Here is a 26,721-nt window from a genome sequence, read left to right on the forward strand (position 1 = left end):
CCATCCCTGGTCTGTGTGACTTCTTACAGGGAATGGTTGGTGGCAGCTTAGTGTAACTGTGTGACATATCCCAGTAGGTCTGGGTTTGTCACATTGATTGGTGTCCAGCGTGTGGGATACGACTGGTCCAGTTGTCCAGTGGTCCAGCAAAGCCTTGGCAAGTGTGCCCAGAGCAAGGGGGGTCTAGTCAGGGACAGTCTGAGGCGCGTAGGTAATCTTCTAGGTGTACCTCACGGGGAGGTGCACTAGTGGAAGAACGTGCCAACTGGGGAGACTTAGATTAAGGTGCTCTGAGGCAGCCTAGTTTTGGCGGGAAAAAAGCTGAGGCAAAACTGCGTAGTAACAGTGATCTAGCCTGCCAGCTGAGAGGCCCAGCAGAGGGGGGTAGGCTCTGACTCGATACTGTTGCAAGTTAGTGCTGAAGAACAGCAGCAATCTCTAGGGAGAGCTGGTTCTGAGGCAAGAAGGAAAAAAGTGGTCGTTTTATTTTGAGGCTTGACTTTTAAAGCAGCCTGTTCTGAGGGGGGATTATGCCCTTGACTCGAAGCCAGATGGCAGAAATGAGTGATGTGAAAGACCCCCAGATTGACCAAGGTTCTGAGGATGAATTTGGCTCAGTGCAAGGTGACAGCACAGGAGAGCAGAACCCAGAACTTAGAAAATTGCTCATAGCCCAACAGCATGAACTGAGGATGAGGCAATTTGAAGTGGAGGAAAGGGAAAGGGAAAGAGAAGAAAGGGAAAGAGAGAAACAGCGGCAATTTGAGTTAGAGAGAGAGAGAGAGAGAATGGAGAGAGAAGAAAGAATGGAGAGAGAGAAAATTGCTCTGGAAAAAGAAAGAATGGCGTTTGAATTAAGAAAATTGGAGATAATGAACCAGAACAATAATAACAATAGGGATTCTGAGGGAGGCCAACTGTCTAAAGCTGACCTGAAGAAATTCCCTGTGTACCACAAGGGAGATTGTCCTGAGGTGTTCTTTTCCTTAGTGGAAAGAGCGTTTGTGGACTTCTCAGTGAGGGAAACTGAGAAGATGACCATCATGCGGTCTTTAATCAGTGGTAGCCTGGCTGAGGTGTATGCCGAGATGCCTGAGGAACTGATGAAAGATTTTGCAGAGTTTAAAAAACTGGTGTTTGCCAGACATGGGATAAATGCGGAGCAGCTGAGACAAAGGTTCAGGTCCCTCACCAAGAAACCAGAACAGACTTTTACCCAAGTGGGGGCCCAATTGGTGAGGCTGCTTGAGAAATGGCTATCGCAGGAAGGGACAGAGACCTATGAGCAGCTTAAAGACTTAATAGCACTGGAACAGTTCTATTCAGTCCTACATGGGGAATTGAAATTCCAGGTGAGGGAAAGGAAACCGAAATCTGTGGCAGCAGCCGCAGAGATCGCAGATTTTATTTCCCAAATAAGAAAGCCCTTGGGTGAGGGGAAATCTGTGGGTAAACCCAAAGAAACCTACAGCAAGTACTCTCAGGGACCAGGGAAAAGCCAGCAAGGGGGAGGGGCCCATGGTGAAGGGAAGCCCTCAGACATGAAACCAAGACCTCAGATTTTGGAGGAAAAACCAAAACAAGATGAGAGAGAATCAAAATACACCAGAAAATGTTATTTCTGTCAGGGAAAGGGTCATCTAATCTCAGAGTGTGAGAAATTAAAGAAGCTAAAAGGAATGGTGCCTCAGAATTCTAGTGGGACCAAGCCAAAAGCTGTGTTCTGTGTCCAGAAAGAGCAAGGCTCAGTGTCACTGAGGGAGCCTGTTGCCATGGCTACTCAGTCTGGAACAGCTACCTCTGCTGATCAGGCTGAGGAAAATGGTCCTCTTGTGGAGGTAAAGCGCTGCTTGCTGGTGAAAACAGATTCTCAGTTGTTTGAGACAGCCGGGGTGGACGTAGGAATACTTGACCGTCAGTATAGGGGGCTGCGGGACACTTGTTCCCAGGTAACCCTGTGCCATCCAGATATTATTCCTAGGGAGTTTATAATCCCAAATGAGAGCATGAAGGTGGCAGGGATTGAGGGGCAGGTAATCTCTCTGCCAGTAGCAGAGGTACCTGTCAACTTTCAAGGCTGGAGGGGAGATTGGCGGCTAGCGATTTCATCGACTCTGCCAGCAGCCGTGCTCGTGGGAAATGACCTGGCTGAACATGTGAAACGGGTGCTAGTGATTACACGCTCACAAGCCACCACAGGGACAGTTCAGGGGGGTATTGATGAGCCAGAGACGGAAGCAGAGGGGAGTTCAGAAGCTGTGGTGGAAACCTTAACCACAGACAGCAGATTTGGACAGGAGCAAAAGGCAGACGCCACTCTCCAAAAGTGTTTTGAACAGGTGACTGACGCTCAGCTAACACCTGAAACCCCAGTGAGATTTCTGGAGAAAAAGGGGATTTTATATAGAGAAACCCTGAGGAATATCTCAAAAGGGGGAGATGGGATCAGAAGTCAGCTGGTGGTACCTGAAAAGTATCGCCCCATGATCTTACAAAGGGGGCACTCTGACATGTTTGCTGCGCACTTAGGGGTGAACAAAACACAGCAGAGAAGGGTGAAAGGGCCCCTTGATTTGATCAAGCAAAATTGGGAGCAGATCACCCAGGATGACCCACAAGACGTTGTGACTTACATAGACACCTTGATGAATGACCTAAAGAGAAATCTAGAGCTGGCAGCAGAAAACCTGCAAGCTCAGAAGGTCAGACAGAAAACATGGTATGACCACAAAGCTAGAGAGAGGCACTTTGACCCAGGGGAGGAAGTGCTTTGGCTTAGGCCCTGCAGAGAGAATAAGCTGCAGCTCAAATGGGCAGGACCATATAGGGTCATTTCCAAGATGTCAGACCTGAACTACCTAATAGAGCAGGAGGAGAACCAAGCAAGGAGGGTGGTTCATGTGAATGCCCTAAAACCCTACTACAGAGGGGAACAGAGGGTTTTATTCGCGATAAAAGCAGCTGAGAGTGAGGAAGCTGAATTACCCTTCTGGGAGGGTAGAGGGGAAGTAAAATACAACCCAGAGGAGGTAAAGATCAGTCCTGCACTCACCCAAGACCAGCAGCAAGAACTAAAAATGCTGCTTAGTAAATATCAACAGGTGTTTTCCAACAAGCCGGGGATAGTGAAGGGAGTGATGCATCGGATCCACACAGGGGATGCACCCCCGCAGGCAGTATCCCCATACCGAGTAACGGGACCCTATAGGGACAAGGTGCGGAAGGAGCTGGACGAAATGCTGAGGGAGAACATAATCGTCCCCTCTTCTAGTCCTTGGTCCTCTCCGATAGTCCTTGTGGACAAGCCTGATGGGAGCATTAGGTTTTGTGTTGATTACAGGAAATTAAACCGTGTAACCACTCCTGATGCCTACCCAATGCCCAGGCTAGACAACCTGATTGAAACCATAGGGGGTTGTCGGTTCATCTCATCATTGGACCTGGTAAAGGGATATTGGCAATTAAGAATTGATCCCAGGGATCAAGAAAAGACTGCCTTTTGCAGCCCTTTTGGTCTCTATGAGTTTCGAGTCCTGAGCTTTGGTCTCAGAAATGCACCAGCCACATTCCAAAGGCTGATGGACCAGACCTTGGCAGGGCTCAGTGACTTTACAGTGGCCTACATTGACGACATAGGGATCTTCAGTAATACCTGGGAAGATCACCTGATACACCTGGAGTTAGTGCTGCAGAGGTTAAGTGCAGCAGGGCTAACAGTAAAGGCCAGCAAGTGTCAGCTGGGTAGCCCAGAAATAAAATACTTGGGTCACATGGTAGGGGGAGGAATGATAAAACCCCTGGAGGCCAAAATAGAAGCTGTTCGTGATTGGCCTAAACCCAACACCAAGAAAAAAGTCAAATCATTTCTTGGGTTGGTGGGCTACTACAGAAAGTTCATCCCGAGGTTTAGCGAGATTGCGGCTCCGCTGACCGATCTGACGAGGAAGAAGGCTGATGACCGCATCCCGTGGACCAGCGACTGTGAGGCGGCGTTCCAGAGGTTGAAGGAGGCGTTAATCAACTATCCAGTCCTGCGTGCTCCAGACTTCGACCGGGAGTTCATCATCTACACCGATGCGTCTAACAGCGGGGTAGGAGCAGTTCTGTGCCAGGAGGATGAGAATGGTGACCAGCATCCAGTGTCCTACCTGAGTAGGAAACTTCAAAAAGGTGAGAGACATTTGGCAACCGTGGAGAAGGAGTGTTTGGCCATAGTCTACGCGATCCAGAAGGCCAAGCCTTACATCTGGGGAAGACATTTTATTCTGTGTACTGACCATTCACCATTGCAATGGTTAAAGACAATGAAAACCCACAATAGCAAACTTATGAGGTGGGCTTTAAACCTACAGGACTATGACTTTGAAGTGAAGGTGGTCAGAGGGTCAGTGAACTGTGTTGCTGACGCCTTATCAAGAAGACCTGAAGAATGAAGACGGCGAAAGAAACATGGACTATGTGTATATAATGGTGAACAAAAAGTTAAAATGTACCTGTGTTTTTGAAATTGGTTTGTATGAATAAAGGTAAATTGATGTAATGTAGATGGTAAATGTATAAATGCCTATTTGCTATGGTTAACTTAGAGTGTAAGGATAAGTAAGTATTATATGGTATGTATAACTGTTGTTGTATGTTTTATTCAGGTTGTTTTTTTGGTGAAAAGCACTTTTAGCTTTCCCCCTACAAAACAACTTATAAAGAGGGGAGGTGTTACATACAGCACTGATGTTACCTGTCTGTCATGGGTTTGGAGGGAAAGTTCCATCCTATGGAGAGTGGAAGGCGGGACATCAGGAGGAGGGGCTGTACTGTATAAATATGTGATGCGTGTGTAGAGAGATGCTAGGAGACACTGGGATGTGACGAAGCAGCAGCTGGGAAGAAGAAGCTGTTGTGGGAGTCTGTGTGTCAGACAGGGTACTACTGTGTGTCAGGGTACCAACCTGATAGGTTCAGGTGTCTGTTGGTTAGCCAGAACTGATAGGTTCAGGGTCTGTGCTTCAAGTTAAGGGTTCTGTGTGAACCAAAGTGTATGCATGAATGAGTGAAACTAAGCCACGTTACTTTATCCTATTCACCTGATTGTTTTATTTTCCTGTGTGTGTATTTAAATAAACCTTATTCTTTTTATTGTTTAAAAATCCATCCCTGGTCTGTGTGACTTCTTACAGGGAATGGTTGGTGGCAGCTTAGTGTAACTGTGTGACATATCCCAGTAGGTCTGGGTTTGTCACATGTGTCATCTGTCATATTAAAAAATATCCCAGTGCTTTGACCTTTTTGAGGCCTCTTGACACCAAGACAACATTGTTGACCTGACAGAGTACAGTAAGGCACAGCATGTGGTGGGTGGGTGGCAACAACAGACGTGTCCCAGATTTTTTTGGGGGGGCGAAGTAGACATTGAAACCCTTCCCACTGGCACATAGCTATTCCACTCTGCTCCTCCTTTGGCTCACCAGCTGAAGTTAGTGAGTGCTAGAAAGATACTCTCTAAAAATCTATACGAACGACTTGCTGTACACTCTTCCATCCTGTTTCAGCCATATTTATTCCCCTGTTTTTCTCCCTTCATACCCTTTTTTCCAATGCTCACTATGTTTCTGTCACAATAATGGCATTATTTCTTTTTGCCTTTGCCTTTATCTTTGCCCTTATCTTTGCCCTTTCCTTTTCCTTTCTCCTTGCCCTTCTTCTCTTTTTTCTCTTTCTTGACTCTCTTGATCATTCTCTGGAGCTCTGCATAGGGCCCGATCCCTTTGCGCACCATTATGCCACGCCATCGAGCCTGGACCTGAGAGCAGGGAGGTGGGAAGAACATGAGAATTAATCGAGAAGAGAGGGAGAAAGACAGTCAAGGTGACCTTGTTTTTTCAGGGAAAAAACAGTAATAAAAGTCTTCTCTCTTGTGCAAGACCTGATCAGCTGGACTTCTCTGAGGGCTGCAGAAGAACTGTTAATATTAGCTGGCTTTCTCCCCACTATCCCCATTAGTAATGGCAGGACAGGACAGGACTACCTCATCATGCCTGCTCCTTTACTCAGAGCATAGAACAGCTACTTTTTTTTTAACAAGATATCCTAGAAATCTCCAGACAACATGCACCCTAGAAGTCGTAGTCCAAAAATATAAGAACAATAACAACAGCAGCAGCAACAACAGAGCTACAAAACCAGCAATATTAGCAACAGCATAACTACTGTGCCAATATTTACCAAACAGTTTTTTAAAAATACTTGTATCTGTTATATAATACAAGTCAATGTTTTTATAATTTTGAAACCACTGAGCTTTCCAGTGTTCTGATATATTATTTTTTCCAAGGTTTGTCCCTATTATTTTTGGCCAGTTGGATCGCCCTTGTGCTTTGCTCTGTTATGCTTCACCTTCCCCATTTCTCAGTTAGACAATGCCATGCCGGTGTATCTACGTAGGTATAATAGATCTAGCAAAACGTTTCCCAGTGACATGGCTGCTAGTTTGCTCCCATGGTTCAAAAGGCTATGAACCACCCACATCAGCATAACTGCATTCCATGCCGCTTGTGTGGCTCTGTTGTTGACATGTACCTTTACTGCCCAGGCTTTCCGGATTCTTGCATCCTTTAAGTACTGCCATATGGCTGGTAGCCCCTGACAAAATACTTCCACTGGTGGGTCCATCAATGGGTTTCCACAAAGTGTAAGGACTTGTAGTTTCTCTAGACTGTCCAAGTTCTCTGGGATTTGAAATAGCTGGTTGCTTTCAAGTAGCAGCTTTTGCAAGCCTAAAGAGACAGAATCATAAAAGTAAAATGTTCCCAATAATACAATAATAATAGTAAATTATTATTTGAAACGGTTTATTTCCAAACAGCATGTAGTAATAGTCTCTACCCCCGCCCAACCTGTTTAATTGAAAATGTCAAACTCCTTGGTCTTTTAAAAAGGGACGTTCATCCTCAAGAACAGGCTTCATTTGACTTAGAGGAATTTTGGATTCTTAAGCTGTCAAGTTGCTTGTGTATGATTTGGATAAAGCAGTAATTATGTTTCTAGAAGGAAGGCTCCCTTGAGAGGTTAAAAGGGTCTGTTTATTCTACTACATGCTTGTCTTAGTTTGCCTCTTGCAGGTTATCTTCCTTTCAGCTTGTGATTTCTGGTGGGAAGTCAAACAGGAGCTTCATTTACACACTGATAATGCTTGGAAGGAACGATCTTATTGGTAAGGAAAATACAATGCCAGGAAAATAGATGTTTCTTCTCACCCTGAAAGGATACCCAAGACAGCAGTTCCCCAAATAAGACTAGCAGGAGGTTGAGTTAAAAAAAAAACCCACTTCAGGGAGCAGGGTTTAAGACAGGAACACTGCACAGTTTTCCCTTGTTGCTGTGGTCACTTCACCTCCCTCCCTGACTCATGGGCCTTACCGTATGGCAGCTACTGCCACTTTGCCCTTTCTGCCTCCCCTTCTGCCATGGCTTTTGTTGCCATCATTATTCACCCCACCCCCGGCTTCCTTCCTCCACCTGAATAATCTCCCTGTGTAGAAGTACTACCTGCACAAAGCAGCTACTATGTTAGTAGGCAGTGTTTTGTGTCAAGATGTCACTGGACAGTTGGTACCTCTAGAGGCTACTCAGGTTTATTGAGGTCTGAGGTGGGGGGTAGTGGACAGAGTGTCAGACCAGGATGCAGGAGATCTGGGTTTGAAACCCCACTCAGCCAATGGAAACTCACTGTGTGGCCATAGTAAAACCACCATGTGTCAGAAGTGACTTGACAGTCCGTGGCAACAACAAACATTCAATGTGGTTGAACAAGAGGAAATGAGGAAATGCAGGTGGCAAAGCCGAATAGCAGCAGCGGGGCGGGGGGGGGGGTGAGGCTTATAGATGCACCATCGGGAAGAAACACCCATGCAGTTCTCATTTTGTCTGAATTGATGGGATGGCTGGGCCTTCATTGTTGCAAAGGACGTGTCTCAGGAGCAACCAAAATAACCATAGTATTCCAGCAGGGGCCAGTGTGACAAGATTAAACAGGAAACAGGGTCATTTCTGTTTTTAAAATGTTTTTAAAAATGTTTTTCATATTGTTTCTAATCTTGGTTTTAATCTTGAAATATGCTTAATTTTTTTTTCATATAGTATTTCGGTGGTATTTTTGAGCGGTTGAGTTTTGTATAGTATTAGTATGATCCCTCTTACTGGGTGAGAAACAATGAAATGGGTGTTTTCTGCAGACAACCCTCAACTTACGAACAGCCCTACATATGGACTTTTCAATTTACGAACAGCTCCGTTGGCAAAAATTGGCATCGACTTGCGAACGGAGCTCAACCTACAAACAAGGTCGAGGCTCCGTTCGCAAGTCAATGCCATTTTTTGCCAACGGAGCTGTTCATAAATGGATCCCTGCAAAAAGGCAGGGAGAAAGGGCAAGAAATTCGAATTTCCAGCCCTTTCTCCCTGCCTTTTTGCCTTTGGAGCTTTCAAAGGGCTTTCCGCCGGATATCGGAGGAAGCCCTTTGGGAGCTCCGAAGGCGCCCATCACGGTGGCAGGGACCCCCAGGAAGGTCTCCTATGGTGGTGGGCAAGCCCTGGGAGACCTCCCTGGGGCCCTCGCCGCCACGATTGGCACCTTCGGAGGTCTCAAAGGGCTTTCCCCCTGACATCAGAGGAAGCCCTTTGAGACCTCCGAAGCCAAAAAGGTAGGGAGAAAGGGCTGGAAATTTGAATTTCCAGCCCTTTCCCCCTGCTTTTTTGCCTTTTGAAATCCTGGAACGGATTAATTCCGTCCCCATGCATTTCAATGGGGAACAGTACTTTGACTTACGAACTATTCGATGTACGAACGTTGTTCTAATACAGATTAAGTTTGTAAGTCGAGGTACCACTGTATTTGGAAGGCAGAGAATGGCTGAGATTATCGTCTTGCCCGGTGAAGTTAACTTGCTTTCAACCTGTGACATCCAATGAGGTGGACAGGGTGCTTGCCTGGATCATCTAAGCACCCAAGCCAGTAACAACAGAATGGGCCACCACAATAATTAATGGTTCTCTCCAGGAGGGCATGGTTCAACTCTGTTCCTTCTTGGAGGACTGTCCCCAGAGAGTGCAGCTTGGCTAGATAACTTCCACCCTGTGGAATGCTATTTAATATCTGTATGAGGCTGTTGGGTGAGGCCATCCAGGGTTGTGGGGCCCAGTGTACACTGATGACACCCAGCTCTACCTCTCCTTTTTTCCAACTGCAGTGGATGCTGTTCCGATTCTTGAATGCTGCTCGCGGACCGTTGTGGAGTGAATGAGGGCAAATGGACTGAGATTGAATTTGGAAAAGACGGAAATCTTGCGCTTGCGTGGCCCCGGTATCAGTTGGTTGGGAAACTCCCTCTCCTTTGGGGGAGTGACTCTTCCCATAAAGAGTGAGGTTTGCAGGTTGGGCATCTGCTTGGACCCAGATCTTACCATGGAAACCCAGATGGTCCGGGCAGTCAATTTCCATCTTTTTAGCATTGCCCAGCTGCGTCCCTATCTAGATGTGGGGGCACTCACAATGCTGATTCATGCCATTGTAATGCCCTTGAAGTGCTCTCTGTGTGGGGCTACCCTTGAGGCTGACGCGGAGGCTTCAACTGGACAAAAATTTGGCAGCCAGATTAATAACTGGGGTGAAGAAATTCCAGCACATCTCCCCCACTCTGACCGCCCTTCATTGGCTACCAGTTCATTTCTGCATCCACTTCAAGTTTATGATGATACCATTCAAAGCCCTAAACGGTTTAGGAGCTCAGTACCTATCAGAACTACTGCTCCCAGCCAGATCTGTCCGTAATACCCGTTCTTCACAGGCAGAGCAGTTGAGGGTGTTGACCCCAAAGGAGGCCTGGAGGGAAAGAACAAGAAACTGGGCCTTTTCGGCAACCTCCCCCCCCCCCCGCCTATGGAGCAACCTTCCCATTGAGATCTGCTTAGCACCCTCGCTGGATAGGTTCAAACGAGCATTGAAGACCTGACTCTTCCGCCAGGCTTTCCCGGAGCATCTCAGCCTCCCTTTTACCATCCTTTTTGCCATCCTCTCCATCACCCTTTTTACCACCTTCATTGCCATCTGTTTTAATTTACCCTATTTGGTTATGTATTACTGTAATTTGTTTTTTATCGTGTTTTAATATTGTTGCTCATATTGTTGTTAGTTGCCAGACGGTGCAAGGTATAAATTCAATAAATAAAATAAAATAAAAATATATTAATTGTTGTGATGATCCTTCGGTCCCCTATAGAGATAAAGGCAGCACATAAAGTAAGTAAGTAAGTAAGTAAGTAAGTGAGTAAGTAAGTAAGTAAGTAAGTAAGTAAGTAAGTAAGTAAGTAAGTAAGTAAGTAAGTAAGTAAGTAAGTAAGTAAGTAGGCAGGCAGGCAGGCAGGCAGGCAGGCAGGCAGGCAGGCAGGCAGGCAGGCAGGCAGGCAGGTAAGTAAGTAAGTAAGTAAGTAAGTAAGTAAGTAAGTAAGTAAATTTAGCTTGCTGAAAAAGTACTTGCCCCCCTCCACCCACCCCTTCCTTCCAATTTCGCTTTCCTCTTACGTGATGTCTTTGGAAATCATAAGCCATGAGGCAGGAATTGTCTTATTTGTAAATCGACTGTATGTAAACTGCCCTGGGTGCCCCTTTTGACTGAGGACAGGGATGAAAAAAAAATCTTTAAATAAGCTCCCTCTGGCGGGCTGAGAGCAGAAGTGCCGAGCTCCTCGAAAGGGCCGACCGGAGGTCAAATCTTAAATGACATGGGAATCATCCAAATGATGGCAAGGGAGAATATTTTATTCCTAAATGTCTTTCATTTATACAGAGAGTTCAGCTGGGCAGAAAACCGATACTGAGATCAGAAGGATGCTAAAGCATGTTGAGAAGACCTCTTGAATAGCAAATTACAGATTAAAACTTTTTACCTTGTAAGCGGCAGATGGAGTCAGGCAGTTCTATAAGGAAATTGTTGTGACAGTCAAATATTTGCAGGTTACTCAGTGAGCCAATGGATGATGGAAGATATTCCAGATAGTTGTTCTCAAGGTACAGTTCCTTCAAGTTCTGGAAGAAGAAAAGCATTTTTCTGTGCATTTGGATATATATATTTATATCCCTATTACAGAGGCTTCCAAACTTTTCCAACTCACATCTCCCTTGAATTACTGGCTGGCTCCAGCTCCCTCAATACAATACTGTACTTTGGATGAGAATGTGAGAATGGAGTAGAGAATCCTGGCCTGTGTAGTACTTCCATAGGTTCCGCAGTGCCCCTGGATGGGGTTGGCAGCCCCTTAGGGTGCTGTGGTACACAGTTTGGGAACTACTGCCCTATTTCATTATCGACTGGTCAAACCTTCCGGGTATGTGACTATAACAGACATATAATATGGTCTGCAATGTAAGCTGTATAGATTGTTTTCCATTATTTCATTGACTTAAACTGTTTAAAGGTGGGTTTTGTTTTGGTTTTTTAACATTTTAAAAACAGCTTCAATTTGCTTTTATGTTGTTTGGTGTTGTGCTTTTGTGCACCCTGCCATAAGATATATAAATATTTTAATAAATGAATAACTAAATAGCCTATTTTTTTAAAAGAATGTGGCAATACATCTTTCTATCTTCTTGGGCTCTGAAGGGCTCTATTGTACAGCTTTTTCAGCTTGACCAGAAGGAATGGGTAATACAGTACCTGGCTATGGACTATCTAGATAGCTAGGGCCTCTGGCCATATACCTTGGTGGTCTTATAACCTGAAGATCTGGGCACCTGAGACTTATGTAATAGAATTATGATATACAAGTTTTGTTTCATCTGGATAGTGCCATCTGACCAAATAGCAGATGAAAGTTTTGAAACATACTCATTTTGATTAGCCTGTGTACTTCCTGCCAGTGAAACTGAATATAAACAATGCAGAGCTTGAATAATATGTTGGATTTAATATATCAACACTCATAGAATCACATAATAATTGAGTTGGAAGGGGCCTATAAGGCCATCAAATCCAACCCCCTGCTCAAGGCAGGAATCCAAATCAAAGCAGATCTCACAGATGCTTGTCCAATTTTCTCTTGAATGCCTCCAGTGCTGGAGCGCTCATCACCTCCCAAGATAATTGGTTCTATTGTCATACTGCTCTAACATTTAAGACGTTTTTCCTTATATTCAACCTAAATCTGGCTTCTAGTAACTTGAGCCCATTATTATGTGTCCTGCACTCTGTAATGACTGAGAACAGATTCTGCCCTTCCTCTGTAGTTGAAGACCTTTCAAGTATTTGAAAAGTGCTATCATCTCTCCCCTCAGTCTTCTTTTCTCAATTAAAAACACGTCAGCCGATGAATCTAAAGAACAACAGTTTGCATGTAATATTTTAAACATTTTACATTAATTTAAAAATGCAATTTTAAATGATCAGATGCAGTCTTTCTGTTTAATGCAAAAGTAATGATTATAATATTAATGGCCAGAATACAACTAATCTTTATGTAAGGTTTATCTAAGCTAATTGTTTCAGCTAATTGCACCTCATTCATAAGGTCCTGGGGTGAATCCCAGTTGAGCCCCAGGTCACACACCTGATTCCACACTAAGATGTGCCCTGGTATTGCATCAATTACCTGTAATAAGCTTTGACATGTTATGCAGATCTTATGAAAACCTAATAGGATTCCAGCCAATGTGTTAAATCTAACACACTGTTTCCAAGCTCTGAAGCAATCTCATTGGGTATAAGTTTCCAATAGGAGGGATAGTACCAAGTTTTGAAGTGCTCCTGAGGTTGGCCAGAGTGAATCCCTCCATGGTGGCAGCAAAAGGTTTCCATAACAATCCTCTCTAAACAGAACCCCACAGAGACAGTTGAAACTCTACATAAAATGCCACTTCCACAGAAGTCTTGTAAGATCCTGCAGCAAACAAAGGCAGCTTAAGAAGTTAAGTTGCAGAGATGTATTATTGCCTTACCCCAGTGACTCCTTTGATCTTTATCCTGATCATTGGAAGCCCAACGCCTGACCAGCAAAGAACCCTGACATTTTGAGATGATGCATGGCTCTTGCTCAGACTATGGGTGAGCCCTGATCCTAAGCCTCATCATGAGCCCTACGGCTTCACCATCTGCACCTGGCTGCAGAGCCAGAGGTTGAGAGTTCAATTCCTCACTGTGCCTCTTTGACAGGGGATAGACCCAATGATCCATAGGGTCTCTTCCAGCTCTGCAGTTCTAAGATGATCATGATGAAAATGACAATGATGGAACACTCAGAATTGCCGAATTAGTGCCTACTAGGCAGTTTCCGGGAAGATCTGTTGTCAGGGAACGATGCAGGAGGAAAAAACCAGTAGGGAGAAGAGGTCTGTTCTGGATGGAGGGGAAAGATCCAGCTGTGAGTAAGGAACCACCAGAAGACTAGGAAAAAGGGGAGCAGTATGCATGGGGTCTCTGGTGTATCTTTTCCCCTAAGTCTACTACATTCAGTTATTTGCTCTGTTCCCTCCATAAAATGCAGGGATGGGATTATCCAAATTCAGTCAGATAAAAAATGTGCAGCTGAAAAAAACTGTTGCAACTGAGAACTGATTGATTTGCTCCTGGGGAAACAGAGTGTATTTAGACAAGTTGTGGGTATCTGTTTGTAAAGAACTTAAACAATAGGCAGTGCCACACAGCACGGTTTATATAAGGGTCAGGAAGTTCCTTATTTCCAGTATGCCAGAAGTACACCAAACTGCCCAAACCATATGAAAACAATAACTTCATTTTTGGCTGAAACCTCCAGTTCTTCATCTTCGTCGATACATATAGGCAGGCTCTGTGGACTGCAGTGTGACAGACATTAAAGCAACCCTTCATCTTGGTGATTTGTGTTTGGCTTTTCTGTGGAAGTGCAAGGCAGGGCATCTGTGTAGCTGGAAAAATCTTCCTTCAAAAACCCCACCTCTTTAATTCTCCTACATGTCTCTGGAGCCCCAACATAACATTATCCCGAGTAAGGCAGGAAATGTCTCATTTTTCAGGGGCTACTGATCCTGGTAGTACACAGCTTATACATGCCCAGATTTCAGGGATCCGGGCCATTAGGAAACATAACAATAATTTTAATACCCTATCAGTCAATGAGTCAGCAAAGGAGAAAGAAGAATCCATCCATTGCAAGATGAAATACAGGAGTCAAAATAGACCCTACCCAATATTTTATCTTTTTTTTTTTACAAGAACTATACATCTTTTTCATGGTGTCCTTTCCATTTTTCTCTCTATAAGAGAACCATCAAGGGGAACACAGCTCATTTTCAGGGAATAGAAGATGTACTTTGGGGGGGGGGGAGAGAGAGAGACTGAAGTACTTGCTTGAACTTTTGCACCCTTGTATGTGGCCTTTAGTAGGTTTTGGCTGGAAGGGACCTTTCTGGACTGGGGTTGCTGTCAATCCACCCAGTAGCAACCAATTGCTCCCTCTCTGCCTTAGAATTTGGAAGAGAGTCATGCTTCTCTACTTAAGTCTTCTTTTCTCACATTTTTCAGCCAGTAGTGGTTTGTCACTAAGAAATGTAGTCAAACAGTTAGAGTTATGATTGTCACAAGTAGTCAGTCATGAAGCTAGTTAATCAGTTAGGCTCTGTTCATATAACCAGTTAATATTTTTCTACAGAATGCTGTTTGTTTTGATCTATGAAGAACTGAGAGTAAACGGAAAATTTGTATTCTTTTCTCTTACCAGTGACTCTGAGTGTATTATTGAGACAGTAAGTGCCAGCTGAGGAAAATTTAACAAAGAAGGGCTGGTCTATTGTGGGGAGATTTGAAGCCAATTCTGCTCTGTGAGTCCCTGAACTTTTTCTGCTGCATAGTTAGAAGGTTTTAAACCATCAAATATCCACACTCTGTCAATAGCTTCAATACACTAGGAAACATGGTCTGGGTCCTTGCTGCCTAGGGTATTTTGAGAACACTCTCTCTCTCTATATATATATGTTAACCATCTCCATCTTTTCTTAATTTCTCACCTGTAACAGGCTGATGTTTTCTGGCAAATCTGTCAGTTTCATCCCCTTGTCTTGCCCCATGTACAATCTCTCTAGTGATCCAAGTTGAAAGATTTCTTCAGGGAACCACCCAAACTTGTTGCTAGTCATGCTGAGGCTTTTCAGCTGAGCAAGTCTTTGCACATCTGGAGGTACCTTGACACATTTTCAACATCAGGTTTTTTTGAAAACAAAAGGGAAATATTAACCTGTAACCCTCGTTCCAAGTGAAAGAAAGAAAAGAAAGCACAAAACGTTAAAAGTTACAACCACCTGACTGGAATTTTGAAACACTAAATTTGGACAATACTTCTTAGAATTCAGCAGATGTTGGCTTGAGAATTCTGAGAATTGTAATCCAAAAATTTAAAGAGGAGTAAAATACCATTGAAGCTATTCAGACTACTGTATAACTGATAAGACGGAAGCTTGACCATCTTCACAGTTCTTTTGAGCCACAATCTATGTAGCTAGAAACCTGTCACCACTTTATCTATTAATAAAGCTCTTTTTTATTTCTGTGTACTCCCACAAACCATAGAGTTCTCAGTGAGTGAGGTAACTTCCCATGGGCACGTAGATGCTTCCCTGCCACCCTACAGAAATTGTGGAAAACTGAGGCCACACTGGCCTGTAATGCTGCCTTTTGTCCTTGCCCCCCATGTGTTACCTGAGGCTGGGGATAAGGGATAAGACAGCTGGGTGGGGAGGGGGGACAGGGAAAGCAGCCTAATTGTTAGTAAAGATCTGAGATGAGGTAGTTTAATGAAGACTACTAGGCAAGGGCAGAAGTTGTACATTTCAGAACACTAGACACTGGAGGCAAGCAGTAAGGGATAGCTCTACTCGTGAGTTTCCAGAAAGCTGTGGTCAGGCTCTCAAAGAAAAACATGTAGAATTTTATCTGCAACCTTGCATGCTGCCTATAATTTGTTTGACTAAGATGAACTTTTCTAGGCTGGGGTGGTTGTCTATTTATATAGCACTAAGCAATTGTTTCTTCCAGACTTTAAATTCAAAGAAAACCCTGCCTCCCTCCTGGGGGCTGTTTTCTTTCTCCTTGGTTAGTGGTGGTTGTTAATATGTTGTCCATCTCCCTCCGTTGGTTGTTAATAATGAGTGCGGTAAAGAAAGCAGCAAACACATATCTGTAATTTCAAGCAAGTGTAAGGATTCAATCAGAGATGAGAAAAGAATCCCAGTTATGTTGATTCTTCCCATACCTCTCTGTTGTACCAATATATATATATTGGCAGTCACATGGTATATGTATTGACGAGAGCCTTCACATTGTTTTTAACTACCATTTTTTTCTGTGTGTAAGACAGTACTTTTGTCTAAAATCCTTAGACTAAAAATTGAGGGTCATTTTATACACGGGAGTAAGCTGAGGAGAGAACAAAAACAAGTGGAGGGGGAAGGGATCAAAAAAGACCCTGCCGCACTTTGATTGCTGCTTTCCCCCTCCAATTGCTTAACCCCATGGGGCTAGCAAAAGGAGGGGGCAAGCAGGGATCAAAGAGCTGCAGGATCACTTTGATCGCTGCTTTCTCCTCCACTCCCTAAAACCCACTGAGGTTCCTAAGACACGTCCTAAGCCCCACTGAGTTTAGCAAGTGGAGTAAAGAAATGTTTTTTTATTCTTTCTCCTACAAATGTCTCAGAGTGAGTTATTGTGACTTTAAGTGCCAGTTCATGAGAAAGGTGTGAACCTTGGAGAATATGTACCTATTCTCCTTTGTGAGTCTTTGTACTTTTCCGAGAATTTTACCAGAAATTCAAAACTCTGCAACATAAACCAACCTCTTACCTAGTCTGATCCAAGCCACGTAGCTCTTTAGGTCACATTAGCAGTATTAAGCAATGGCTAGTGTTGGTCTACGAGGTGGGGAAGATAACTCCCAATGAGCCATGAAGCTCACTGAGCAACTTGGAGGCAGTCACAAACTCTCAGCCCAACCTACCTCACAGGGACGTTGGGAGTGAAGAGTAGAAGAGAGGACTGTGAATGCTTCCTTGAAATCTTTTATCAGTGTAACAAGCTAGCAAGCAAACAAATTGCAATATATATAGCAGAGAGGTGAAATTAAAAGCACAAAAGGACCCTGTAAGGTTGGCTGCATCCTTCTCAACCTGCCACTGTCCTCTGTGCAGTGTTTCCTGAGGTTATATTCCCTGCAGCTAGCCCATAATAGTGGTACAGCTGAGTAACTTTAGACTCTGGTGGGCTTCTCTTTAAATGGTAACTCGTATTATTTAACTTTAAAATACGGTGAGCTAGCACTGCTGCATTTGGAGGCCTTCCTGCAACTCTCACACAGACATACCCCAACTTCTGCTGTGAGGTTCTGCCTCGTGCCTCCATCTTGGTAGTGAGCAGGCAGGAAGAGAAACAACTGGAGGATGATTTAGCAAGAAGTGTAGGTGGGAGGAGAATTCAGCACTCCTAGCATTCCACTCCTTTTAGGCTTTCATTCACATCACCGCCATTTCCTTTGTGACAACGACAGATTAAAAATACTTCCATCGTGTCATTGTCAGTCTGCCTTCGTCATGCATAGTTTAACTCTGGGGCTGCTCTAATGTGCTCATGTTCAAGACAGACTGAGATGAATGTGAAGCCACTGAAGCCACGTTACCCATCCATACCTCGTATATCTGATTGTCATCCAGTGCCAATATCTCCAGGTTTTCCATGGCACAAATCTCTATGGGAAAGTCCTCCAGAAGGTTTTCGCTGAGATCTAATATTATCATACTGGTAAGTCTGGCGAAAGACGGATGCACCATTTGCAGAGCACAATTTTTCAGGTAAACCACAACAAGAGACTTCCAGCGGCGAATCTGGCGTGGAAAATTTGCCAAAGCATTCCCAGACAACCCAAATTCCTTCATTTCTGTCAGTTCTTTTAAACTCCGAGGAAGTTTGTGCAGGAGGTTATGCGACAAATCGAGGATGGTTAGTTTTGTGCACTTACTCAGTGTATCGGGTACAGATGACAGGTTGTTGTGGGCAACAAAGAATTGGAGTAAACCTTCCAGGGAGCAAATTTCTTCAGGAATGAAGGTCAAGCCATTTTTTTCTAGATCTATGATCTCCAGATTATAGAGGTGACAAAGTTCTTGGGGGAATATTTCAAATTTATTCCCTTTGAGATATATCTCTGTGAGTTTGGTCATATTGACGATTTCCTTGGGAAGGCAAGCCAGATTATTGGTAGACAAGCCTAATAGCTTCAGATGATGAAGATGTTTGCAGATTTCTACTGGAAATTCATCCAGGTTTACATCATATAATCTGAGCTGGCAAAGTGCCCTCAATTTACTTATGGTATTCAGTGAACTGTGAGCTAGTGGGTTATTGCTGAGGTCCAGACTCTGAAGACATTTCAGTTCTCCAAGTTCTTCACACAAGTGTTCTATGTTATTCTTATTCAGATAAAGGACTTTCAGAGCCTTAAGCTGACCAATGTTTCCAGGGATGCTGTCAATCCTATTTCTTTCCAAATGCAATTCTTCCAGGTCTTCCAGATCAAAAACTTGCCATGGGATCGCTGCCAGTTTCTTGTTGGCTAAATCAAGAAAAAAGATCCGGTTTATGATCTGCAGGGGCACAAACACCTCCTCTTTGGGTTCTTCTCCTACTGTTTTTTCGTGTATGATCTTTTCATCTTCATCCGTAACTTCTTCCGATATCATGGGCACGTCGGCATTTTCTAGAGTGGCGGTACTTGCTCTAGAACGGGAGGGCTTTATTTTTTTATGGTGAGAACTCTTGGAGGCACTAAGCATGTTATGCCTAGTTTTCACTATGAAAAAGGAAGAAAATAGAGAACAAGAATGTTGGGAGCCATGCAGCCTTCTTCCCCCCGCCCCCCCAAAAAACAAAATACGTATTGTAATTATGGATACAAACTTTTTTACTCATTTCATCCAGTTCTTTCTTAAATGTATGGGAGAACCTTGCCGAAGACAGGAAGTTTTATGAATCTGCCTCCATCCTCTTTCTGCACCATTAATGTGCTTTGAGTTCTAATTGCTGATTTTATCTAATATTTAGCTTTGGTCTTAATTACTTGCCGTAAGCAGAAGCCGCTGACAGCTACTGAGGAAAATCATCTAAAGAGAGTTTGTGTCAATGGGTTTTAAGGAAGGTTGATTGAAAATTGTCTGCAGTGTTTTTCCTGATTCCAACCCTCTCTGCTAGAACTGAAATAAAAGAAGCAGCTAATCTAATGAGCTTAATTGAAGAAAGATTTATAGACAATCTTTTACTTGCATGCTTCCCACTTTCCAGAGCAGTCTGGAGGTACAAAGGAAGTGCTCTTCTGTTTTTATTGTCTTATGAGGAAGACATAAGATTTAATGTGTTTTTTAATTATTCAGTTTATTTACAAGCATAATAGTAAAATATAGGTGGAAGTAACGTAGGATGTGCTCTTCTGAACAGCTTAGTCCCTAAAATGTTGTTGCCCTGCAGCAGAGCAGCAAATGGTATCCCTCTGTCCCATCCCTGCAGCTAAATGAAGCTGTACAAGTGCCCAAACCCATCTAAATTATTTGGTCATGTGAGGCAGAAAGCTCCGAAAGTGTTCCTGTCTCTCTTCTTGGCACAAATATTCAGTGGCTGAAATCCTGTTGCTCAGTGTAGTAAGTTGCACGATGGGCCCATTGAATCAATGGAGGTTCAGTACATCAAGTCCTCTAGAAGTTCAATTGATTCAAATAGACCTGCTGGAAAATCTGATTTTTTTTTTTTAAAAAAAGCTATTTTAAATGAATGGATTCATTTTGTGACTATAAACCCTGTATTACTAGATGGTGTGCGTGACTGGTTATTAATCATAAGAATGTGCTGGAGACACTAGATGAAAGCAAGAGGAGATGACGTTAGGAATCTGACACCTTAAGATATAATTTATCACTATACTGTGTATTCAAAGATTAGAATTATTTTAGTTTGTAGTATTTCTGCTTAATCAGGAAGAAAACAAGCAGCATTCAAAAATGTATACTTTGTACTTTCATATGTAATCTATCATGTAATTCAGTGGCCCCCAACCTTTTTGCTTCCAGTTTAGCGTGTGGACGGGGGGGAGTGGAGGAGGCAGCTGTGCGTGCGTGGGAGGGGCCGTGCTTGCGTCCATGCATTAGTGGGAGGGGCTGTGCATGTCTCTGCGCATGTGTGAGGGCAGGAGTTTTGCCTCTGCGACCCAGTCCTGGCAAGGCCACAGATCAGGATGGCTTCGCAAAGTTACTTTGTTGGACTGTAGCTCTCAAAATTCCCCAGCCAGTGTGGCCAGAATGGGGGATTCTCAGAGTTGTACTCTTTAAAGTGGCTTTTCTAAGCTCTCTCTCTCTCACACACAATGCATAGAATGTAGCCGAGCTTAGTGATGTGAATGTGATGAAAGATGTGAGGTGAATAAATCTGGTCTGACCCTCTCCTTTGTGCTGTTCCAACTGTACCATGGGACAGGCGGAACGCCTACTCCTACCAAGATCTATCCGTATCACTCGAGCGAGTCAGGAGGTGAGGCTGAGGAGCCTGACGCTGAGGGAGGCCTGGAAGGAGAAAACAAGAAACTGGGCCTTCTCAGCGGTGGCTCCTCGCCTCTGGAACAATCTGCCTCCGGAGATTCGTGTGGCCCCTTCGCTGGGTATTTCTAAAAACCAATTAAAAACATGGATGTTCAGGCAGGCCTTCCCTTCAGTTAATATTTGATTCTTTCCTCTTCTCTTCTCTTCTCTTTTTTGTTTATTTTTTATTTTCTCTTCTCCATCTTGAAGAACTGGCTATTTGATGTAACAATTTCTTTTTTGTTATATTTATTTGTTGTTCCATGTGTTTGTCAGCCACCTAGAGTGGTTGCAAGACCAGATAGGTGGGATATAAATAGAATAAATAAATAAATAAATAAATAAATAAATAAATAAATAAATAAATAAATAAATAAAATACCCAGTGAGGTGTAGTGAATAGAGTGACATACTGGGACTCTGGAGATCAGAGTTCAAATCCCCACTTGACCATGGAATATCACTAGGGGTGTGGGACTGGTAAAACCACTCCTTAAATACCTCACTTATCTTGAAATCCCTATTAGGGTTGCTATAAGAATCCCAACTTGACAGCACTAACTAAACTGTACCATGGGTGTATGCTTGAACAGGGGCACTGTCTTGCACCACGGTTAAGTGTTGGGCGTGATGTAATGCATGAGCACAGTGGTTCCCAAACTTATATAGCCCAGGTGTTATTGGACTACAATTCCCAGAAGCCTTCACCACCTCCTGTGCTAGCCAGGGTTTCTGGGAGTTGCAGTCCAAAAACACATTACCCAAGGTTGGGAACCACTGCTTTAGCACCTTAAAGTGGTTTAAAACATATTTTTGTGGGTGAAAAAAAAATTCCCTGCTCCTTATTCACAAGGATGCCCTGGGCTCACCATACATCAAAAGAGCATTTTTGACCACAAAGAACATTTATGTGTCTTAGCAAGAAAGTTTCCTTGTAGCTGAGCTGCATTAATGCAAGTGAGCCCATTGTGGGGGCAGACAGATTTTAATCACATTGCCCACATACTGTAGTTCTGTTTCAATCTGCCAGACCTGTACTGTGCACCTGCTTGTGGGTGTGGTCAGGTGGGAGGAGATAGAATGGAGTGGAGTGTGATCGGTTACTAAGGAGACCAGAGAGCCTGTAATAGAGAGGTTGAACTTAGGACAATTAAGTGGACCGTTGAAAAGGGTGAGAGAGGAGAATAAGTCGTTGAGAGAGAAGTAGCTTAAGTTTACAGTACTTTACTCACTTATGTCAGCTCTGAAGTTGTTAAACTTGCTCATATATTTCTGGTTCACCATGAATACCCTGGTTTTGTTCAATTGTGCATTTACCCTTTCGGCTGGTTTTGAAGGAAATTTTGAAGAGTCATACTGCTTTTTTAAGCAGATGATTTGAATCCTCCCCTCCTGATGCCACCTACTCACTTCCTAGAGATATATTTTTAAGTTTTAAATAAGGATTGGGGAACCACAGCACAATATTTGATCTAATGCTACCGCTGGTCATGCTGAGGTACACACAACTAGAGCTGGGTTGTGGTGAAAATGTAACGAAATTACATTAGAGGAGACTGCTACACATATCCCCTTATTCTGGATCTAGGGGCTTTTCAGAGAATGTAGGTGACATTCAGTTACTTTTTTAAAAAACTTGTCAGTTTTTGCCTGAATTCTGACACAACTGTCAAATCCTGTGGCACCAGCTCTTTTCCAACGGGATCCCAGATTATTCATTTGCACACCTCTGATGTCATAAAACCAACCTGAAATGGATGACGCAATCTGATCTTCAGCAGGCAGGCACCGCTGGGTGAGGAAAGAAGAGGAAGGAGAAGTGGGAAGAGGTGCCAAGAACAGCCTGATGAGCTCACATTTACCTCAGATATCATAATAATACTACCATGGACAGCTTCGTCTTGGAGTTGACCTCATCTTCCCAGGTATCAGTACAGAGATGTGGTGAGGGAATTGGATAGGAGAACAATAAGAAACAGAACAGGGAAAACCTGGGGTGAATTCAAATATCACAATTTCAGCTTTCCTTGCCTGATATATATAGTATAGAAATGAACTTTTAACCTAATGAAAAAACTGGCAAAGTTTTGTAGTGGGTACAAAGCTGGGCTGAGAAGAGACAGGAGACCTATTCAGACATTTGTTTGAACAGATATTTAAGGTACTCAAAAATGTGCTACTGGCAGGATATGAACTGACCCATTAGTATTTACTGAGAGAAAGGCTTGAACCCATCTGCTCAGACCATGTCTACTGCTCCCAGTATTTGTGTTCTCAGCAGAAGCAAACAAAATAAGGGAACCCATATGGGTATTGTGCACTCACACCCAGATGTTCTTTCCCAGACCCTCATATTTCTCCATACATACCACTCTTGTGGAACCCAAGCCTAGTGAATCCAACATTGAAGCCCCTATCACTAAAAGCTAGTTCCAGTTCTCTAATTGTGGTGGGGATGCATACATAAACCTGGTCCTCTATGACCCCCACCAGCCAGAAGCCAGTAAGAACACATGAAAGGCTGAATATGAGTTTGGGAGCAATGCTTGGCTGGATATACTTAATATAGCTCCTCTAGTTGGGAAGCTTGCTTTGTAATCAATTTCACCCAAATATGCTTTCAAGTTGAGACTGAATATGTGAAGACTTGCCTAACCTCTGAGTGGTGGAGGAGAACATGGGATAGGAATGGGCAGCTGGTGACTTTGAGTTTACAGATTCAGTGGATCCACTCCAGGTTTTACCCTGAACTTTACAGGAGCTATCCAAGGTCCTGAGCCTGTTGTGTAGATAAGGTTTAGCATCACTGGGTAGTTCTTCTAAAGTGCAAGCCTGGAGTGGGTTTACCACCCCCATGAAGTTGGGGTCACTGACTGCGCTAAATATGTGCATCCATATTCCCACCAAGGTTAGAGCCCTACTTATGTGCTGTGCAAAAGCCTGAATAGGACTTTTGTTTTGATCTCACATCTTGAGACAGTGGGCTGTACAGACTTACTGCAGAGTTCATTCCCCAGCTGAAACTGCTGAAAGCAGATTGAGAAAGGGCACAGTCAAGGGGACTAAGGATACGCAATCAGACAGCAAGAAAGAATTGTGTCTGATTGCACCCGAAAGGGTTGCTCTCATGAGAGCGATCTCCCTTAAAGTGACACTTCTGTTCATGCAGGAATTGCTCAAAATTACCCTCCCCCTAAAGATTACTACTGCCACTGGACAAAAAGTCCAGCTTTGGCACAGATCAGCATCGGGCCGGATAGTCTCCTGTTATGTTGGTGATCATAGGGAATTTGCTTGCAAGGGGACACATGCCACAAGTGGTCCAAAATATGAATTATTTCCCTATCTGATCACATCTTCAGTTAAGAGCTGAACACTTAACCCAGCACTGCCCAAATCTACATTTATCATATGAAACCAAGCAGGCATGCTCTACAACAGCATGAAAAGAATACAATTAAACTGATTTTGCCAATGCTAGAAAATATAAAGTGTTTCTAAACTAATAGAGTAGTATTTGTTTAAAATATTTTTACCCCATGTGTTTCCTTAAAAAGAACCCAAGGCAGCTTACATTAGTAGAAGGCAATACGTAGTTAAAACCTAAAAACTGTATATACAAATATTACAAAAGAATCAAACAGATACTACTCTAATATGGTAAATAAAATCAACACCAAAAAACATACAAAACAACAAAGCACAAGAATCCATTTTAAAACCCTCTTAGATACCCAGTCACTCAAGGAAAGTCTGTCTCAAGAGAAAGGGCTTCACCTGCTTGTGGAAGGACGGCAAAGATGGGGCCAGTCTGGCTTCCCATGGGAGAGAGTTCCAGAACCTGGATGTGGCAGCAGGAAAGGCCCTCTCCCCTGTTCCCATCAAAGCCTGTGAAGCCCGGCAGGTTACAATCAACACTCTGAATTGTGTCCAGAAATGGATCAGCATCTAGTGGAGGTGCTATAAAAAGGAAATTGTGTGATTCCTGTCAGCAGGATTAGTTATCACTCTGGTTGCAGCATTATAGACGTGCTGAAGTTTCCAAACTCTTTCCAGAGGCAGCCCCTTGTAGAGCACATTAGAGTATTTGTTGTGGGTTTTTGGCCGAGTTCTGAAGGTTGTTCTTCCTGACGTTTCGCCAGTCTCTGTGGCCGGTCTCTTCAGAGGACTGGAGTAGGAACTCTGTCCATGCTCTGGACAGCCTTCGAGAATACACATTACAGTAATCCAGCCAGGACACACCCAATGCATGTGCCACCATGGCCAGACCAGGAATGGGTGCAGCCAGTGCACTAGTTTTAATTGTGCAAGGGCACTCCTGGTCACTGCCAAAATGTGGGCATCTAGGCTCAGAGGCAAATAAGGACCCTTCATGGTTATCCATCCAAACTTTTCCCATTGTGGTGTGTACAGTATGTGAATTTATGGCCAACAGCCCCCCCATCCTCTAAAAAGTAAAAGTTTGTAAGGCTTGAAAATCACAATTCAACCTGGAACCAGCCCTTCCTTTTAATTTTGATGATGTGGGAGTCAGCTGTGGCCATTCACCCAAAAAAGGAAAGGCTCTCGGCATATGCTCAAAGATGTCACTCTTTTAACCTCACTTCCCGTGTGCCACGGCTGAACTGACCGGCCCTTGCAGAAATCGCCTTACTAGTCACTTCCCCCTGGGTAGAGGCCACAGGGAAATCTAAGTAAAATAAAACAAGCATGAACGAACAAGGCAGGGCCTCTGGGGCGCAGCATCCACAATTTGGAGAGAGCCACGAAGCTGGCTTGCTAGCTCTGCATTTGATGCCATTCTTGCAAAGCCAAGCTGGCCGGCGTGGCGTCTCCGCTTAGCCGCGCGCTCCGGAGATCTGCGCCTCTTGAGGGCGCGGGAGCGCGCAGAGCGGCTGGCGTTGCTCCCGAAAAAGACACGCGTGCCCAGCTGCCACGGCAACCGCCCCCCCCCCCCGCTCCCGGCGGGTTGCTTTTGGCCCGGAGACGGAGACGAGGGCCGAAAGGAAGCGCGAGGGGAGCGGCCCGGGCTCGGAGAACCTCGGATCGCCCGGAATGTAGAGCGCGAGGAGGGCCAGCGAGCGGCCTCTCTCTCTCCCTCTCCCTCCTGCAGCAGCTGGACGACCGGCGGGACGCAAAGGGCCCGGCAGAGAGGATCGGCCCCGCGCAGTCCCCGCGTAACCCTTGGCAGGTTGGCTCGGAAGGGAGTCCGGATACTGTAGTTTCAGCGGGGCTTTACTCCCAAGGAAGGGTGGCCCGGCTTGGAATCCGTGTGGTCCTGTGGCGTCATTGCCCCAGAGTGTACCCCTGATCCAGTATATATAGCTTAGGGGGGAAAGGGGGGTGGGGGACAGGTTTCTCCCTGGAGAGTAGTTTGTTTGTTTGTTTGTTTATTCATTTATTTATTTAACTTATATGCCGCCCACTCTACCCAAAGGTCTCTGGGCGGCTTACAACAATTAAAATTCAATTAAAATACAATAAAAGATAAAATGATTAAAATACAATTAAAATTGCCATCAGGACCCACAGTTTCATGGGGAATGTCTAGGTGCGTGCTCAGCCGGCGCGTCCGAAATAAAAGAAGCGCGGTACGTTAAAGACACAAGTGCCTTGAGGAAAGTGCAGAATCAAACACGGCTACCGGGTTGGAAGGGGCATTGACGGTGGCTCCCAAACTTGGGGGGCCAGGAGATCTAGCCAGCAGAACCCATGGCCAGGACTTCTGGGAATTGTAGGAGAACTACCTCTGGACCCCTAAGTTTGGAAACCACTGGCACAGAGGATGTGGGGCGATTATTTCTGGTTGTGGACAACGCCAGTCTCCCAGTTTAGACAAAGCAAGACATTTGCCTCTAGCATCAGATTTTGGATGCCATGAAGAGGCCTAGAGCAATCACCTATTTGCTTTTAAATTGTTATTTTAGTTTCACTGCTGGGGATCGATATAGCGATGTGGGATTTTCTGCTTCTTGCTCTAAAACAAGTTGGCTGGCTTTAAATACTATGTCTCTTACCTTGGGTAATCAACTTGAGATCCCTAGTTGTGAAAAATGAGCTATGAATTTATTTGTGCGTCTCTGCAGAAGATAAAAACA

General features: G+C 44.2%; 2 protein-coding genes across 4 annotated transcripts in view; one reads left to right on the forward strand and one right to left on the reverse strand.

The window, feature by feature from the left end:
* The window catches only part of LRRC34 (leucine rich repeat containing 34), a 44,233-nt gene that overhangs the window by 4,565 nt on the left and 12,947 nt on the right, over positions 1–26,721 (forward strand). For 2 of the 3 annotated variants that reach the window (XR_013543206.1, XM_072996181.2), the window contains exon 2: positions 22,405–22,548. Coding sequence is in view for 1 of the 3 variants with exons in the window: in XM_072996181.2 (XP_072852282.2) it covers positions 22,510–22,548 (39 nt within the window). In the remaining 2 variants the exon portion in view is untranslated. Of the gene's footprint in view, positions 1–22,404; positions 22,549–22,724; positions 25,815–26,721 lie in introns of those variants that run through there. The other variant, XM_072996182.2, reaches the window with a different exon arrangement.
* Positions 5,252–19,751, reverse strand: LRRIQ4 (leucine rich repeats and IQ motif containing 4). Its single transcript, XM_020793826.3, has 5 exons — positions 17,693–19,751; positions 15,026–15,199; positions 10,939–11,077; positions 6,574–6,770; positions 5,252–5,797 (listed from the first exon to the last, which is right to left on the reverse strand). Exons 1-5 carry the CDS (start codon positions 18,833–18,835, stop codon positions 5,624–5,626), a joined length of 1,827 nt encoding a protein of 608 aa, XP_020649485.3. The 5' UTR covers positions 18,836–19,751; the 3' UTR covers positions 5,252–5,623.

The sequence above is a fragment of the Pogona vitticeps genome, chromosome 3 (genome assembly GCF_051106095.1).
Source record: "Pogona vitticeps strain Pit_001003342236 chromosome 3, PviZW2.1, whole genome shotgun sequence".
Taxonomy (NCBI): Eukaryota; Metazoa; Chordata; class Lepidosauria; order Squamata; family Agamidae; genus Pogona; species Pogona vitticeps.